Source organism: Vombatus ursinus, unplaced genomic scaffold, assembly GCF_900497805.2.
Source record: "Vombatus ursinus unplaced genomic scaffold, bare-nosed wombat genome assembly UNPS02014816.1, whole genome shotgun sequence".
Taxonomy (NCBI): Eukaryota; Metazoa; Chordata; class Mammalia; order Diprotodontia; family Vombatidae; genus Vombatus; species Vombatus ursinus.
The window spans coordinates 27046797-27065900 of NW_020954594.1; the positions used below are offsets into that span (position 1 = coordinate 27046797).

Genomic DNA, 19104 nt, shown 5'->3' on the forward strand with positions numbered 1-19104 from the left:
CTTCTCTTCTCTTCTCTTCTCTTCTCTTCTCTTCTCTTCTCTTCTCTCTGTCTCTCTATTTCTCTGTCTCTCTTTCCATCCCTCCCTCTCCATCCATCTATCTGTCTATTTATCTATCTATATCTGTCTATGTATATACTTACATAGTACTCATTATTTACATGCTATCTCCCTCATTAGAATGTGAGCTTCTTGAGAGGAGGAATGATGTTCTGGTTTTTTTTTTTTTTTAATATCCCAAGTACTTAGTACAATACCTGGCACATATTGGGTGCTGTGCAAATTCTGAGAGAGAGAGAGAGAGAGAGAGAGAGAGAGAGAGAGAGAGAGAGAGAGAATCCCCTTACTTACTTGTTCCTCTGTTTCATGTGTCGCAGAGAGAGTTACATTGAGAACAATAGGAAAATCTAAGAATCTGGGGAATTTCCAGGAACTCCCCAATTCCCTGATGCTCTGCTACTGCCCAATGGTATAGTCTTTACTCTTCAGGGTACGCCTCCTGTGAGTTAATGCTCAGAATGATTTTTACTACTGAATAGTGGCATAAGGAGGGCAAGGGTGGGGATAATGTGGTTTATTGAATACATAGGCTAGCATTAGGATTTGATAATAGTGTGATGATTGAATGAGATAATATATACAAAATAATTTGTAGAGAAAGCACTTTATAAATGTCAGTTATTCTTCTTAAATTTGTATCTTCCAAGAACCTACCATACAGATTTGAACAGAGTAGTCATTGAAGTTAGTTATTGAAAAAATGGCCACCACAAAGAATTGAAAATTGAAGGGATGCCCACTAATTGGGGAATGGCTAAACAAGTTGTGGTACATGAATGTGATGGAATACTATTGCTCCATAAGAATTGATAAGCAGGGAGATTTCAGAAAAAACCTGGAAAGACTTACACGAAGTGATGCTGAGTGAAATGAGCAGAACCAGGAGAACACTGTACATATAAGTAGCAACATTATACAATGATCAACTTTGATAGACTTAGCTCTTCTCAGCAATACAATGATCCATGATAATTCAAAAAGACTCATGATGGAAAATGCTATCCACATGTAGAGAAAGAACTATGGGGTCTGAATTCAGATTGAAGCATACTGTTTTCTTTTTTTTTTTTTTCTTTCTCATTTTTTTTTTCTTTTTGTTCTGATTCTTCTTTCACAACATGACTTATGTGGAAATATGCTTAATAAGATTGCACATGTATAGCCTATACCAGATTGCATGCCATCTTGGGGAGGGAGAAGAGGACTGAAGGAGAAAAAATTGGAACTCAAAATCTCATAAAAGTGAATGTTGAAAACTAAAAGTAAGTAATATAAAAAAATAAAAAAGAAAGAGTAAAAAAAAAAAGAAAAGAAAAAAATGGCCACCAAATAAACAAATGAAGTCATGAAGGAATTACCAAGAAGGCAACACATAAAAGATAGCAGAAAGAAGTACAAATGAAAATGGTTGTTCTGCTCACTTTCTCAAAATGAAGGTTCCAGAAGGAACTCACCAATAGGAAAACAGGCCACAGGGATGGAGGGAGAAAACAAATTCTTACTGCATGCCTACTCATGTAACTTAGTACGCTGGCCCCTGTCTACTTCCTCGAATGCTAATCTCATAATTGGAAGGCAACTTAGAAGTCATCTAGCCCAACCTCCTGTCTGAACCTTGAATTCCATGTATATCTCTGGCAAGTGAACATCTAGCATTTGTTTGAAAATCTTTGTAGACTGGGAGCTCAATGTCACGCATAGCATACTAATTTTTTATATAAGTACATTTTATCAGTGGCCTCTTTCATTTTGGACCAGTACAGCTCTTAGCTACAGTAGTCACAACTGATTTCACCAATTTGGATGAATAGAAGCTGTTTGTTTAAAAAAGGATTTAGCTAGCTATATGTTATCATTTTTAGTTGTGTCCAAACCTTTGTGACCTCATTTGGGGTTCTCCTGGCAAGATACTGTAGTGGTTTGCCATTTTCTTCTCCAGCTCATTTTACAGATGAGGAGACTGAGGCAGACAGGGTTAAGAGACTTGCCCAGAGTCACACAGCTAGTGTCTGAGGCCAGATTTGAACTCAGAGAGATGAGTCTTCCTGACTCTAGGCTCAGCATTTTGTCTACTGTGCCACCTAGCTGCCCTATAGCTAGCTATATACATAGCTAGTATTTTAAATATTGGAAGTTTGCCATCATTTAAACAGTATACCAATTCTGGTGCATACTTGTCAGGAAATGACATAGCACATTAGGTCCAGGAAGGGAAGGGTTGCTCTAAGTGATGTGCTATGTTATGGTCTACTTATTTAGTTATTTATTTTGTTGTTTTCATTTTGTTAACTCTGCATAGAGCCTCAAAGCTTGGTTTGTATCCTTTCATCCTGTCTTGACAGATCTGAAGCCTGTAATCCTAGGGCGTGTTGAGCTTACGGTATACTAGAATTCCTAATAATTGGCTTTAATCAACAGAAAATGACTGTTCCATCTCTATGACAGTTGAAGTTGGGGGAATTGATTGCTCTGTAAGCTCACCCTGAGAAAGGAACTGCATTTCATCACATGGCAGCTAGGAATTTCCTTTGTGCTTAGGTGGATGAAGTCTGCTAAATGGATAAGGGATGCTTTTTCATGGATAAGCATTAAATCCCTAGGTTTTTTTAAGGCAGGAAGGCAAAGTGGTGTATTGGAAAGAACAGTGGGCTTAGAATTCCAACATTTGCCCTGAAATAGCATCCATTTATTTATTGTAATTCCTCATAATGGGGGGCATGTCTCTGTTGATGCCATGAGCAAGTTACTTATACTGCTTACATTTTAGTCTCCTCATCTGCAAAATGGGTGTTGCTAACTATGCTGCTTGTCACAGGGTCATGAGGAAACTACTTTATAAATTATTATTACTGTTGTTTAAAGGAAATCACTTTACAAAACATAAAAGCCTGTTTTCCTTATTTTAGCTGCGGGATCATCAGCATCAGATATTCATTTGGGGAAAAATGAGATGCACTGAACCATGGCTTTTAGGGTGAAATTTTAAAAACTTAATTTAGTCATTGCTTTTGCCTGGAAAGTTCCTATAAAGAAACAAAAAACTCTATGGCATAGTAGAAAGAGCCTTAAATTTGATTCAGAAGAACAGGTTTGGACTCCTGTTTCTGCTACTTATTGGCAATATGACCTTGGCCAAATCACTTTACTCCTTTGGGTCTGTTTCCTAAACCAAAGGATTGATCAGATGAGCCTTACAGGCCCTTCTAGCTCCAAATTTGTGAACCATTGAGGGAGGAAAGATTAATTAATGCCACAAAAAAGATATAAAAAGATAGCATTAATGCCTGCATTTACAAGATATAAGTACACAAGAGAATTGATTAGTACTAGCCATGTTTATAAATTTTCATAGGTTTCATAGGTTCCACTCATCAAATGCCTTTCTCTGTCTCTCTGTCTCTCTCTCTCCCTCTCTCCTTCCCTCCCTCCCTCCCCACCCTTGACTGCTTGCTGTGTGTGTGTCTCTCTGTTTATCTTCTGTTTCTTTCTGCCTTCTCTCTCTCTCTCTCTCTCACTCTGTCTCTCTCTCACACACACACACACACACACAAAATCTGAATCTTAGCACAGCTCTTGAGACAAAAGTGATAGCAGTAAGTCATAGGGGAGAGACACTGAAGAGTGAATTATTACATTACCTCCATTCAGTTAGGAGATGGAATATGTAATGGTGTTTGGCAGATTGTAAGCTCCAAGAGGATAGGGATTATATTTCATCTAAAGTTTACATCTTTCTAAGGGTCTAAGAATGTCATCTGTACTACCTACCTGTACAGTAGGTACTTAATAAATATATATTGAAGATTTTTAATTTTGTGATGAAGTTACCCCACTAACTTAAATCTTCTTGAGAGATTACCCAGTTGCTTTTATTTTCTCCTATACCCTTCAACTCCACTTCTTCTCAAAAAAAGTTCAATTATTGCAGTTTGCTTTCTCAAATAACTTGTTTTCTAAAAGATGTAAGCTTAGGATTCAAATGAAAAGAAACATGGGGGGAAATCAATTTGCAAATCACAGCAGCCACTCTTGACCAACTTCACAGTAAAGATGATTAAAAGAGAATTTGACTTGCACTTTTAGCAAATCAATTTGTTCTGTTCTTGTGGGCTCTCCCCTGACTATAGGAATTTGGTAGACCTTAGGGGGCTGTAAGATAATTTCAGTATACATGCTGAGTCAGTCAATACATAGTCACATGTTCCTTTTTCTTAATAAAAACATGAATATGTTCATCATTCAATTGGAATAACCTCACCTGTCATCAGGTCAAGTTTGTCAGGTTCTTTTTTTTTTTTTTTTTTGTTAATGGAAACTGGAGTTTCGCTGAAATTATAAGAACTAGGAAGAATAGTGTGTAGTCTAATGTGCTAATCAATTCCTAAAATGTCATTAGACAAAATGAGAGCCTGGTTTTCTGGGAGACTGGGGAAATAATATATTCCATTAGTAGGTACCTAGAAAACCAAACAGCCAGCTTCTAGAGTGAGTTATCCAATGTCATGTTTACACATATTTGTTTAAGTACTCATTTTCTCTTTCATGATCTTCTCAGTTTCCTAGTTGTGGATTAAGCATTTCTATCCACTGCACTGGCAGATCAAGTCATGGGGGAGGAGGAGGGAGGGGGGTAGTAGCAATCCCTGGCAAGGATACCACACTTCTTTGTGGACCACCTTTCACAAAGTGTGGAAATGCAATTTGTCTTATTGTTTACTATGTGAATAACTCCCTAATGACCAATTCTAATTACCAAAGATATCTGAAAATTTGGGAGAAATCTGAAGACTGGAAGTTTTTGCTTGCTATGTTGTATAAATTGACTCCTACTTGATATTTAATTATTATTCATTTCTCACATTGTCATTTATCTTTTCATGTCTTTATATTGCCCAGATAGCAATCCAACTAGATTGCTAGCTCCTTAAGGATAGGGAATGTGTCTTATCCTTTGGGTAATAATAGTTTGTTCTCACATGTTACTTTAGGACAGTCATTTTTAATTTTTTTTAATCATTCATCCCAATTATGCATAATTACTTATCAATTAGATATACATGCTTCTGTAATATTTTGTATACATTATAAGGCTTACACAAAAAAGAGACATTTTGAAAAGGACAAGGTACAGATAAAAGAATACTTGAATCTAGAATCAATAAAGAGCTCTGGAGTTTATTGAGTAGGGGAGTGACATGGCCAGACATGTACTTTAGGAAAATAACTTTTGGCAGCTATGTGGAGGATGCAATGGAGATGGTACATACTTGAGACAGGGAGATCAATTAGGAGCCTCTTGCAATAATCTGGGCAAAAAGTGATGAGAACCTACACTAGTCTGCTGATTTGTGAGCATAGAGAAGAGCTGTGGAGGTAGGAATGACAAAAATTTAGCAACTGATTATATTTGTGGGGTAAGTTAAGGTGAAGAGTTGAATTTGAAACCTAGATTGTAATTTGGAAGAATGACAGTGACCTTGCTTTACAGAGGAAAGTTTGGAGGAGGGACAGATTTTTGGGGGAAAATACTGTAATGAGGTCTGAGTTGCTATCACCACCTATCAATGCTTGCTCATTCGGTAAGATTTACTCTGTCTTGCCTAAAATTAAAAAGGGGTGGAGTAGCATTCTTGTTCATAGAGCACTATCTCTTAATGTAAATCTCACTCTCCAAGGAGTGCCTTGCTTCAACCATGATATGAACTGGAAGACAAAAGGTGATTATTCTAGTAGAAGGAGGCATGAAAGAGGGGAGGAGGAATTTTTCCTATGATACTTGCCCAACTTCTTCACTTGTCCATGGCCTTAGTTAAGAATTCTTAGGGGCCTACATTTGGATTAGAAAGGGAGAGACTGAAAGTTTACACAATTCAGAGTGGGGGCAAAATCGGGAAGTGTTATATGGTAAGTGGGTGTGGTTGTGTTGGGAACAAGACTCTTTTATTTATTTATTTTTAGGCAATTTGGGTTAAGTGACTTCCCAGGGTCACACAGCTAGTAAGTGTCAAGTGTTGGTCTGAGGCCAGATTTGAACTCAGGTTCTCCTGACTTCAGGTCTGGTGCTCTATCCACTGTGCCACCTAGCTGCCCCAGAACAAGACTCTTAATTGGCTATTGCTAGTGGGGTAGCATGGGACATCTTCCTAACCTATGATCCCTTAGTCACGTACTCCTTGGGGCCAGACCACAGTCTCTTAGGTATCCCAATCCCTGCTTTGGAGATTGCTACTTTAGGGAAAATTAAAAAAAAAAAAAAACCCTCAACATTAACTGTTTCCTTTGATTATTTATAGTCAATTTGTGAAGTAAATAAGGGAGATAGCTATTTTTGTTTGTTTGGATCCAGAGCTGTGATTTCATGTATGTAGGGAGCTCCCTCATGTGGAAATTCCCTCCAGTGATCCACATCTCAACCTGTTTATAACTTTCAGTCTTAGAGAGTAGCCTAGGTCCTTGTAGAGTTAAAAGATTTATCCATGTTCATGCAGCTAGCATTTGTCAGAGACAGGCCTTGAACCTAGATCTTTTTCCTTCTAAAATCAGCTCCCTATCCACTGTATCACAGTACCCCTTCTGGTATTGTTATCAGTCTCATTTCACAGTTGCAGAAACTGGGGCTCAGGGAGATTAATGCACTTTACCAAAGCCACATAGATAATGTGTTAGAACCAGAATGCAAACCTGCAATTTCTGATTCCAAATTTCATGTGCTTTCTATTACACCAGGACATCTCCTTTATGTTTTCTGCCCAGTACCTAACATAATACCTTGTGTGTAGTAAGCACTCAATAAATAGTTTTTAATTGATTGATTGAAATTTAACAACTGTGATGCATATTTTGTAGAAAATGTTGTTTTCCTACCTTTATACCTAGCACTTCACACATAATTCAATTACCTCAGATATTTCTGGCACTTTGATTTACCAGACTCAATTCATTTTTTAAACAATTCAAATAACAGATTAGAGCTTAGTCAGTATCTCTAACTTTAAAATCTACGTCTTTATATTTTAAAAAGATAGTTATTTTACCAATATTCAGAGCCTCATAGTAAATCATGATAGGGAATAGAGCAATGAAGATGCACAAAAAAAAAAGAATTAAAAGGAGAGGAGAGAACACAAGATAATAATTTAACTTGTCATTTGAGGAGAAATTCTACCAAATAAACACTAAAAAAAAAAAAGACAAGTGCCTGAACTGGAGAGAATTGACTTATTTCTATTCATATTTGGACAACAGATGGTATAACTGTGCTGTCTGCATCCTGGTAACTCAAAGCTTCACACATTGACTAGGAAAATAATAAAAATATGTAAAATGTCACTGGGCATCGATAGCAGTGAATTCTTCACAGTGTTTGATTTTGGAGAAAATAAATAAAGAAGTTTGGCAAATGAGAACTAAAATAAGAGGATTCTACCCAAGTGTAACTAGCAGTATGTTATTATCAGATTCAAAATATTTTTGTTGTGATAAGATTCCTAAAGGTTATGGGTAGATGATACAACCGTTACTTTTTTTTTCATCCTTGCTATTTGGTCGTAAATTACATGGGAATAAAATTATTTTAATTAATTATAATATTAAGATAAGGAAAAAAATCATAGTTCTTGAAGTTTCTGGTGCTTCTTGGGCTTCTGTTTTTAAATTTCCTTTCAATTCCCTCATTTTCTTAAAAAAAGTAGAGAGAGAAATATCATTTTCTTTGTGATCTAACATGAATAAAATGCAAACAAATATAGAATAAAGTAAACATTATTAGACAACAAAGCATAACTGTACAGAACAAATGAATAAAATGTCTATTATAATGAGAATAAAAGTTTTTGAAGATCTTCGAAGCAAAAGAGCAAAATACATTTTCAGCTGAGGCTTGACATTTAAGCAATAGCCAAGCAGCACAAAACAGATGAGAGTCTGGATAAGTGAGGAGAGGGCTGAAATAATAATAATTTTTTTTTCAAAAACCCATTCCCCTCTGTCTCTCCAAAGTTTCATAGTAGAAAGAACTTTGTTAAGGAAAAAAAAAAAAGAAAGAAAGAACCTTGCTCTGGAGTTGAGATGCCAAATATGAGTAATTTCATTAATTAGCCAAGCTCTCGGACAAACCACTTAAATACTCTGGGGCTCAGCTCTACAAAAGTCCATAAAGAGTCTCTAAGGTCACCTATTGGTTTTGTGCCATCTGAATTTCTGCTTATTGTGAGTATACATGTGGTTTGTCACAATTAACTCCTGTGCCCCTGAAGTATTCCATCTCCCACCTCTGTGCCTCTGAATAGGTAGTCTCTCTTGCCAAGAGAACACATCTTCCTCTCCCCCACCTCTTTGAATTTCCAGCTTTCTTTAAGACCCTGTTCTGGTGTCATCTTCTATGGATAATCTTTCCATAGCCTCCATTTAGTTGTTAGCATTCTCTCCTTCTTTAAGGTATCTTGTATTTACTTATTTGTTTACTTGTTTGGAGCCCCTAGTAGTAGGGGTAGAAGTAGTTACAGAAAGATCAGTAATAGTAATAATAATAACAATAATAATAATGATAACAATCTTGACAAATCCCTGTACTATAAATGCAAATACCAAAAAAAAAAAACACCTTAGGGAATTCCACAAATAAACTGTACTTGAACAACAGCAATTTTTTTTTTTTCTAAGACAACACTGTGGTTGAAAATAACATTTCACTGCAGGTGGAAAAACTCTGCTATCAACAGGAGCCTAAGAAACATTTCATCAGATGGCTAGAATTATACATCAGAAGCTAGCGATCCTTTATAAATGAATATATGACAAATTTCTGTTTGAGAAATCCAAAATATCCTGGAGAATTAGATAATTGGACTCTACTAGAAGTGGAGCTCCATTATAGATAAAGCTGTTCTGCTACTTCCTCCCTTATGCCTTCTGTGGTCTCCCTGAGTCAGCAGTACGCTTCCCCTTTTTACCTTATATACCACTTTTCTTTGTAATTCTTTGGTACACCTATTATGTAATATTGTCTTTAATAACTTTCTGTGTTGGTGTGTTATCCCTCTATTATAAAGGAATCTTGAGAGCAGAGAATATAGAGTATCTAAATTTTGTAGTTCTTCATGGTTCCACCCCCAGGGCCTAATACAGTATTCCGAATACTTCGGAGTTTTATAAATATATATTTTATATATGTATATATTCTCTTGTTGTTGTAAAAAGAATCAAATGATGACTCTGGGTTTTCAAAAACCCTGAAGGAAAAAATATATATGTGTGTGTGTATGTATGTGTAAATTTAAGTGAAATTTAAGTGAAATTTAAATTTAAGTGAATCCTAGGCCCATGTCATCCTCACACTTTGATATTTGTTTTCTACATATTATCTACATGTTAACAGGAAAATTCATACATATTATCTACATAAAAACTGAAAACTTCCTCTACAATGCTTTCCTATTTTCTTTTTCCAGGATGGAAGAAACAGTAAGGAACCTAGTGCAGCGTCAAGGGCCTCCAGAGGGGAAGAAAGAAGAGACAGTGAATATAATAGTCTATCAGGTATACTTTTTTTCCTATTTGTCTTAGTGTGGAGTGGGTCTTTTTCCTGATACTTATATATCTAGTCACACAGATAGAAAAATGAGGTACAAAATTTAATCTAGACAACGGGCAGGGAACCTGCAGCCTGAAGGCCCCATAGTTCCTTGGGTGGGGCCTTTTGACTGAGTCCAAGTTTTACAAAACAAATCCTCTTATTAAGGTGATTTGTTCTGTGAAATTTGGACTCAGTCAAAGGGCTGCACTTGAGGACCTAGAAGGGTACATGTGGCCTCAAGGCCTCAGGTTCCTTAACCTAGACCAAAAAGCCTGGATGTGTGTAGGTAAAACTGGTTGGAGTGCAAACAATGCTGCCAGTAGTGCTCTGATGAGCACTGGTCATAAGGGCTCCACTAACGGGCTACTTGTTCCCTTGAGCATCAAATTCAGACTCCCCTGTTTGGCATCTAAAGCATTTCACAATCTGCCTTCAGCTCACCTGTAACGTTTTACTGCATATTTTGCTTTTTAAGTACTCCATAGCAAGGTAAACTAGCTTACTTGTTTTTCCTTTTACATAGAATTCCATCTCCTATCACCAAGTCTTTTCAAAATCCTGCCCAAAATACATGACATCTTCACTTTTACCTCTTATAATCTCAGGGCATTTTAAGCCTCAGATTACGTGTCACCTTCTTCATGAAGCCTTTCTTGGTCTTCCCATCTCAATCAATTGTTAAAGCCCTCCCTGTCCCCATTGCTTGGTATTTACTTTGAATATATTTTATACTTACTTGTCTGTACCTAGCCTCACCCCTAGTAAAATATAATATCCTTGAAAGCAAGGACTGTTTTTGTTTCTTTCTTTGTATTCTGAGCACATAGTATACTGTCTGGCATGTAGTAGTTTAATAAAAGCTTATTGAATGAATGCAAAGAAAGGTGATTGATGGTTTATTTCAGCCTGGTTTAGTTGCAAGGGCATTGGATTTAGAGTCTGAGAATCTGGGTTCAAATTCTGATTTTGCCACTTATTTCCCTTTTGACCTTACTCAAGTTGATTTCCCTCTGTTGTCCTTCATGTCCACATTTACAAAACAAATGAGATTTTCTAATGGTCTTTAAAATTTCAGATTAAAATATTTTGATTTTAATAACTTGAAGAACTACTTTGCTAGTGCTTTTCCCATTTACCATCTAATTGTATCAATGTAATCTATGGGCTAAAGTGGGGGAAAAGGTGGAGAAAGCATCATCTCAAGGGGAAAAAAAATAAAGGAATTTCTATACAGGTAACTTCCCCTTCAGAAAAGCAAGTAGGATCTGGGCACAGATCCAAACTGATGGGAATGGTGGAGATGGGTGTGATAGAGTGGAGAGGGAGAAATAGACATGGCACTATGTAAGGAGCTGATGGATAACCAGCAATGTAGATGACAAATTAGAATTCTTAGCAGCCTTGATAAGGCATGATCAAGTCCACAAGACATTATTCAGGAATGGACAGTCAGGGAGGATAATGCCCTGTGCTGGTACAAGCTAGGGAATATTTGGTTTATTTGTGAATACTCTTGAAAGGGATCAAGTAACCACAAACTAAAGATAAATCAGAATCTATAGCATCATTCTGTTGACTAAAAAAGAAGTTTGGCATGGAAATACATGATTAAAGTATTTAATTTATGAGTAGAAAGACACTTAGAAAGTAGGAGTGTCTGTCTCAGTCTCCTTTATTCTATAATTCTTCTAAACCAGATTATATTGGGTCTAAAAATACAGCCTTCAGAGGAAAGAGAAAAGGGTAGACCACTTAGAATTCCAAGGAAGCAGTCAGTTTGCATAGGTATTATTAATGTGTGTGACAAACCCCCTATCAAGATAACAGAATATGTATTTATTTGAGGATCCACGAATAACTATTATATGCTGAATTGAGGGCATTTGGAAGAAAAAATGATAACAATTCAAAACCAAAAAAAAAATTTAGATAAATTGATGAAGTTATATTTAGCCTTGTAGGCTTATTTTCTTAATGATTTTACCATCTTTTCTCTATTATCTTCTTCTCTCCTCTTCCTCACTCCCTCCATCCCTCCATGCTTTTCTCTGTCTCCCTCTTTCTCCCCTTCTCTCTCTCTCTGCACTCTCTCTACCTGTATCTCTCTCTCTCCCTCCATCTCTCTTCCTCTCTCTCTGTCTCTCTTCCTTGCTGTCTAGTTTTGTCACACACATATACGCACATCCGCAACGTTTGAATACTCTGCACGCTTAGCAAAAGAAAGTAAATACTGTTCTTTTTGCTATTGGACTTGACATCATAGAAGCTATTCTAGGATAGGGTGAATTTAGGTGATTGCTACAGGTCCCACAGACTCTGAAGTGCCTTAAGGAAGCAGCTAGCATAGAGAAAGAAAATAGATGGACAACTGGCTATTTAAAAAGAGAGAGTAGATGTGGCTCATATGCATTTGCTCAATCAATAATATTCCTCCTTCTTCTTCATTATTAAGGCAAATCAAGTGGAACTTCTTTCTACTCCCCATCTTTGGACTCCATGCTGCCTTGTCTTTTCTCAGTTCAGCCTGCCCTTGATGTTAATTTTAACTGATTCTCACCTGCATATGAGTGGTAGAGGAGGAGGAGGAGAAACTTAATTGGTCCTGCCTACTTCCTGGACCTAGACATAGTCATATTCCATCTCTCTCTCTCTGTCTCTCCTCTTCCTCTCCCTGTGTCCCCCACCAAGGTTAATAGCTAACATTTATATACTGTTTCCCTTACATCAGTTATCTCCTTTGATCCTCGTAACAACCCTGGACCTACAGATAATCCTACATCTTCTCTCTCTCCCCTTCTCTCTTTCTCTCATTGTTTTCCTCCCTTATTAACTTCCTTTTTTCCTCCATCTCTCTTTCCCTTTTACCCTCCTTTTCCTTCTTTTTTACATTTATATAACATATATAGAATTCACAAAGCATTCTACATATATTATCTCTTCTGATTGTCACTATCACACCATAAGGTAGGGACTGTGAATATCCTCTCTTTATAGATGGGAAAACTGGCTGAGGAGAGGTCAGTGTCATAGAGCTAGTATTTGGGGCAGGATTTGATTCCAAATCTTCCTGGGTTCCATTTTCGTTATATCTTAAGGCAAGTAAGAAGTGCTAATAAAAGTAGGCACTTAATAAATGTTAATTGAATTAAAATGAAATCTCTACTAATGGGCAAGAAGAAATGGATTCCAATTGCAGTTTATGGGATTTCAGTAAGTAGCACAGACTGTTAAAAAAATACTAGATTGCATTGGAGGAGAAAAGTTATAGTCCCTACTTCCCTGGGGGTCATAGCAAAGGGATTCTCAGCTCAGCTATGCTGAATATGTTAGCTGCAGCTATCTGGAGCTGAGGAATTAGACTCTCAAGCTCTGTTCCAGCCCAGATTCTACACTAGCTATTGTATGTATTTTGATATATGAAATTCTGATAGCAAGTAAGAAAAAAAAAAGTAGTACTTGGTCTGTATCAAATGACATCCAGGCCACTCAAAAGAGTAATGTTCCCCTAAAAAGGAAGCTGTTTGCCCTTTCTCATGGGTAGCATCAACCTTCATAGGGCCTAAATAATTCAGTATCACTATTTACCTTTACCACACTTCCCTTTCATGGCTTTGTTTCATAGAGCTGCTAGAATTCTTTCTGTCATTCTTTTCTGTTCTTTTAACATACTACTAACCAAATCCTGTGCTTATAGACATTTAATATTAAAAATGTAATTTGTTTCATGAGGCTGGATTTTGCTTAGAGAGGCAGGTCTACTTCTTAAACTATGCTTCACAACCATCTCAACTGTATAATTTCAGCCTATTCGTTTTGGAAGATTAGCTCTTCCCTATAGGGGGAAGACAATCATTAACCTGTATTAATTCTATATCAAAGCATTTTTTAAAAAGTCATTACTTTAATTGGCCTCAGTTTCTTCATCTGTGAAATGAGGGAGTTGTACTTTGTGATTGCTAAGGTCCCATCCTCTGCCAAATCCTATGCTCCTTTGATTAATCTTTATTACTTCTATACTGAGGAATTTTTTTCAATCATGACTTTAATTGGCCTCAGTTTCCTCCTCTGTAAAATGAAGGGGCTGGGCTAGATGATCCCTAAGGAGCCATTCAGCTATAACTTTCTATGGTTCTGTGATTCTAAATATGGTTAATAATGGTAGTATGTGCTACCATTATTGCTGTCAGTAGAAAAGACAGTGAACACTTTCTTGAATTGCAGTTCTATTTCCGAGGCTAGAGCTTGTGAGAGAGAAGTCTCTATTTTGAGAAAAGCCATTGCTTTATGATTTGGAGTTTCTAAACTCTCATCAGACTCATAATTCCTGTGCTCAGGATTTCTCTGAAAGTATCCAGAATCATATATAAACTTGTGGTAAAGGTGTGTGGGGGTAGGGGTGGATTTAGTCGTAATGGTGGGGGAGAGACTAGAGGCTAAATTATCTTCAGTTTTTATTTCAGTACCATTAGTTCTGCTACTTTAGTCCCTGAACTAACAGTTCCTTTTTAGATACCTTGACTTTGTGTTAATGAAGAAGCAAAGTTAAAATAATTATAATTATTATCGTAATATTATTCACTCCACTTTGTATCTGCTGCCTTGTCTGGTTTTCACTCCACAGAACAAGATGCCCCCAGACTGGGTACCCCTTGTTTTCCCTGCCCACTTTCTTGTCTCCTTTTGTGTGTTTTCTCAGCATTTAGGTTGTATGCTCTTTGAGGACAGGAACTGTCTTTCTTTGTTATTAATTGTATCCCTAGTGCTTAGAACAGTTTCCAGTAGATAATAGGCACCTAATAAATGTGTATTGTATTATATCTATTGGATTGGCTAATAATCATAATAATAATTTATTTGGAAGAGAAAGAAACTGAGCCTCTGGGAGTAAGGTTAGAAATCACTATCCTATCTAGTACCTTCAAATTGTGCATTTTGAGTTTTGGACTCTTTGTGCTCCCTTTCAAAATATATTGAACCAAACAACTTATTAAAGTAATCCCCAAGTGGCTAAGTGGCTGGGTCATGGGAAACTATTGTAGATTGATGTTTCATTGATTATTACAAATATTTCCAATAATCTATTAAATGTAGAATTGTGCTCTTTAAACAACATTATATGTGGTCAGTCAATCAAGAAGCATTTATTAAGCCCCTATTGTGTGCCAGGCACCATGATAACATTTAAAGGCCTGAGAGTTAGTCTGGCTACATTAGCATGTTACTAGTATTCATATTTCTAAATAGACTCATCTGTATTTGTTATAGCAGACTAATTTTCTTATCAGTTAGTATGTTTCTGGGTAGATTGTTGGAGATGTCTTAAGCTATACCTGTCTTTCATAAGCTTAATTAGATGGCTGAAAGATGAGAATTTTGTGAATGTGCATTCATGGAATCATTGAATGTTAAAACTAAAAGGAACCTGGCTGGTACAACTGCTTCCCCCATTTTATAGAGCAATCAATCAACCAAAAAGTATTTATTAAGTCCCTACCATGTATCAATATTATGCTAGCTATGGGAATAAAAAGATATAAATAATTACCTCTGCCCTCAAGGGGCTTGCATTCAAGTAGAAGAAATAATATGTATATTATGTAACTAAGTGCAAAATAAATACACAGTAAATATTAGGTAATTTCAAATGGCACTAGAAGTTTGGGAGTCAGGAAAGGCATCATGTAAAGTGTGGTACTTTAGCAGACTTTGGAATGAGCCAGAGATTCTAAGAGGCAAAGGGGAGGAAGAAGTGCATACTAGTTATTGAGGCTAGAGGACACACTTTGCAAAAGCGTGGAAACAGGAGATGAATTATGAAAAGCAAGTCAGTCAATTTGACTGAAATGTGGACATCTTGAAGGAGAGTAATAAGCCTGGAAAGGGAGGTTGGAGCCAGATTAGAAGGGCTTTGAACGACAATTGGAGTTTCTATTTGATCCTAGCTTCTTGAGCAGGGCTGTGACATACCGAAGGTGTGCTTCACTGTGGCAATAGTGTGAAGGATGGATTGGAAAGGGGAGAGACCTCAGGCAGGAAGAAAAATTAGGAGGCTACTGCAATATTCCAGATGATGAAAGCCTGAACTAGTATAGTGCCCCTGTGAAAGGGAATGAGGGAATGGAGGTGAGAAACTTTGCTGTACTTGTTGTTCATTTATTTCAATTTTGTCCAACTCTTTGTGACCTTATTTGGGGTTTTCTCAGCAAAGACAGTGGAGTGGTTTGCTATTTTCTTCTCCAGCTTATTTTACAGATGGGAAAACCAAGGCAAACAGGGTTAAATAACTTGCTCAGGGTCACACAGCTAGTAAGTGTCTGAGGCCAGATTTGAACTCAGGAAGATGAGTTCCTGATTGCAGGACTGGCACTCTATCCACTGTGCCACTTAGCTGCCCAGAGACTTTGTAGAAGTAAAATAAGCAAGGCATAGCTAGGATATTGGAATGCTAGGATAAGGGAAAATGAAGAGTTGGAATCACCCAAGATTGTGTACCTGGGTGATTAAGAGAATGGTGGATCCTCGGTAGGAATAAGAAATTTAGGAAACAAGATGCACTTTTGCGGGAGGGCAAAGGAGTAATAATACATTCTTTTAGGGGCAGCTGGATGGCACGGTAGATACAGCACCAGCCCTTGATTCAGGAAGAATTGAGTTCAAATCTGACCTCAGACACTTGATACTTACTAGCTGTGTGACCGTGGGCAAGTCACTTCTCCTCATTGCCTTGCCAATAATAATAATAATAATAATAATGATAATAAATACATTCTCTTTTGGACAGAATAAATTTGAGATGCCTCTGGTTGCATCCCCTGGATAATTTCCATTAGATAGTTAGGGATATGGGACTAAAACATAAGACATATGAATACAGAATACACAAGTCTTGGAACCTTCTGATCATGGATGATAATTGAATCCATGAGAAGTGAAGAGATCACTGAGACAATCAGTAGAATTACAAGATTCCCTGACAGTTTTTGGATATACCCATAGCTAAAGGTGGGACATACATGAAGATACAACTCAGTTAGTTCTATAGCTTGGAAGAGAATGTGGGTTCTCCTTTCTCCTAGGTCAGTGTTCTTTCTACTACATATAATAAGCTGCTTTTTGTCTGTATCTTTGCCTCAGATTCCTATTAGTTGACCTCTTTCTTCTATCTTTTCAATTATGTATTATCTTAAAACTAAGTTTGGAAAGGTACATTTTTCTGAGTTCCTTTCCATTTAAAAATATTTTCTGATGTTTCTTGCCTTTTAAATTCATAAATGTACTCAATATATTCTGTTTTAGCACAACACATTTCTAAGACATCCACAATAACCCCTTCTAAAATATATTCCTCAAAAAGTTAATCAAATATTACTAGAAAATACATTGACCTCATTTCATAGAGTATCTTTTGTCCCTGATGTCTCAGAACAGAGACATCATTGTCCAAAGCAACTTACTATACATAACTTTTTAATTCTTTGATTTTTTTTCTGACTTTTTTTTGTGGGGGGGGCAGCTAGGCAATGGGGTTAAGTGACTTGCCCAGGGTCACACAGCTAGAAAGTGTTATGTGTCTGAAGCCAGATTTGAATTCAGGTCCTCCTGACTTCAGGGCCAGTGCTCTATCCACTGCGCCACCTAGCTGCCCCTGATTCTTTTAAAATTAAGGGAAAATGAGAGAATAGAATTTTCATTTTTAAGTGAAAAACTTCAATTAACAATTACATTTTCTACAACCTTCTTTGAAGTATAATAGGAACATGGATTCTTCAGATATATAGCATCAGAACTTGGCTTGGAGTCTACTATAAAAATAAACAGAAGTAAGCTGACACGAGTTAATAGGTCCTGTAATGTGCCCTTCTTTCCATTCTCCTGTGTAATAGAAAATGCACAAGTAATAGAAACACTGCCATGATTAGTGTAGTTGGTGACATCTCCACCTAGGGCAGAAACATTTCATTAGGAAGAAATGAAAAACAAGTAAAAGTTTCTCTGAAGGAGTGAAAAATCAGCCCAATCTGTCTCTCCATTTCTTTTTTGCTTCATCATTCTCTCTGCTTCCCTCCTTCTATCTCTGTGGGTTTGGGATTTGTTGTGCTATGTGCTCCAGATTCTTAGGTCACCGTTCTCTCTTGAACAAATTAAGACAGGAAAATTTTGTTAGATAAAATTCATTTCTATCAACAAATGGGGGAAAGTGATAATAAAATAGTGTAGAAACAGGAAATACTATGCCTTGTGATTCATGTACCCCAAAATACACAATAAATAAAGGGGACCTTTTACATATTGGAATAATCATATAAAGTTTGTGGAATTTAAAAGCAAATATTACTTTTGAGACTCTAAAATGGAATCATCATTTATAATACTTTTATATTCTATTCTAGCTCCCTTATGGTAGTTAATAAGATAAAGAAAGACATACCTAAACTGCTCTATAGATAGATTGAAAACATTTATTCAGAACATATTTCTCACCTTAGACATGATACACTGTTCCTCCATGAATGTCCTTGGTGACTAAGAATAGTAAAACTTGTATAATTGTTATTATTAATAAAGATATCTCACATTTATATTTTATGAGGCCCTTTCTTAGCATCAACACTGGAAAGAAGATAATACAAGTACTATTGTCCCCATGTTATAGATTAGGAAACTGAGACTTAAAGAGATATTTAGTCAGGAAATATTAGATACAAGGCTGGAAACTAGGCCCTCTAACTTTAAAGCTAGGCTATTATGCCACGTTATCTCTGCTGTGCCAAATTGTGTATCATCAGGGCAGCTAGGTGGTGCAGTGGATAGAGCACCGGCCCTGAAGTCAGGAGGACCTGAGTTCAAATCCGGCCTCAGACCAAACACTTGACATTTACTAGCTGTGTAGCTGTGTGACCCTGGGCAAGCCACTTAACCCCAACTGCCTAAAAAAAAAAAATTGTTTATCATCCAAGTTAATAATTTGTTTTTCTTTTAAAATATTGAATATACTAATAGGTGAGTAGATGGTTTCTATATACAGTATATATGTGCATACACACATATATGCATATATGTCTATATGTGTGTCTGTATACACATATACATACACACACATGTGCGAGTATTGTGCATTATAACATACCAATAGTACATTCCATTGGGAAATAAAAACCCTAGGTATCTAGTTAGAGAGTATACTGGTAGTATAGCTTTATTTTGATATAGTTATTTATAAAATTAATATACATAGCGGAGCTATGAAGCATTCTTAAAGAGTGTCTTTATTCATGTCAGTGATTCTAATCTCTTAAAGTCTCCAGTGGCTTTTATGATTCTGCCTTAAGAAGCAGGGGCCATGTCTTTTAAATTGAGGTACTTATAGCTGCAAAAGTAGATGGTAGTGTGTGTGTGTGTGTGTGTGTGTGTGTGTGTGTGTGTGAGAGAGAGAGAGAGAGAGAGAGAGAGAGAGAGAGAGAGAGAGAGAG

General features: G+C 36.7%; 1 protein-coding gene across 4 annotated transcripts in view; it reads left to right on the plus strand.

Annotated features, from left to right (window-relative positions):
• The window catches only part of NCKAP5 (NCK associated protein 5), an 859247-nt gene that overhangs the window by 635475 nt on the left and 204668 nt on the right, over positions 1-19104 (plus strand). For all 4 annotated transcript variants that reach the window (XM_027835634.1, XM_027835633.1, XM_027835635.1 and 1 more), the window contains one exon: positions 9510-9597. In XM_027835634.1, the coding sequence (XP_027691435.1) occupies positions 9510-9597 (88 nt within the window). The remainder of the gene's footprint in view (positions 1-9509; positions 9598-19104) is intronic.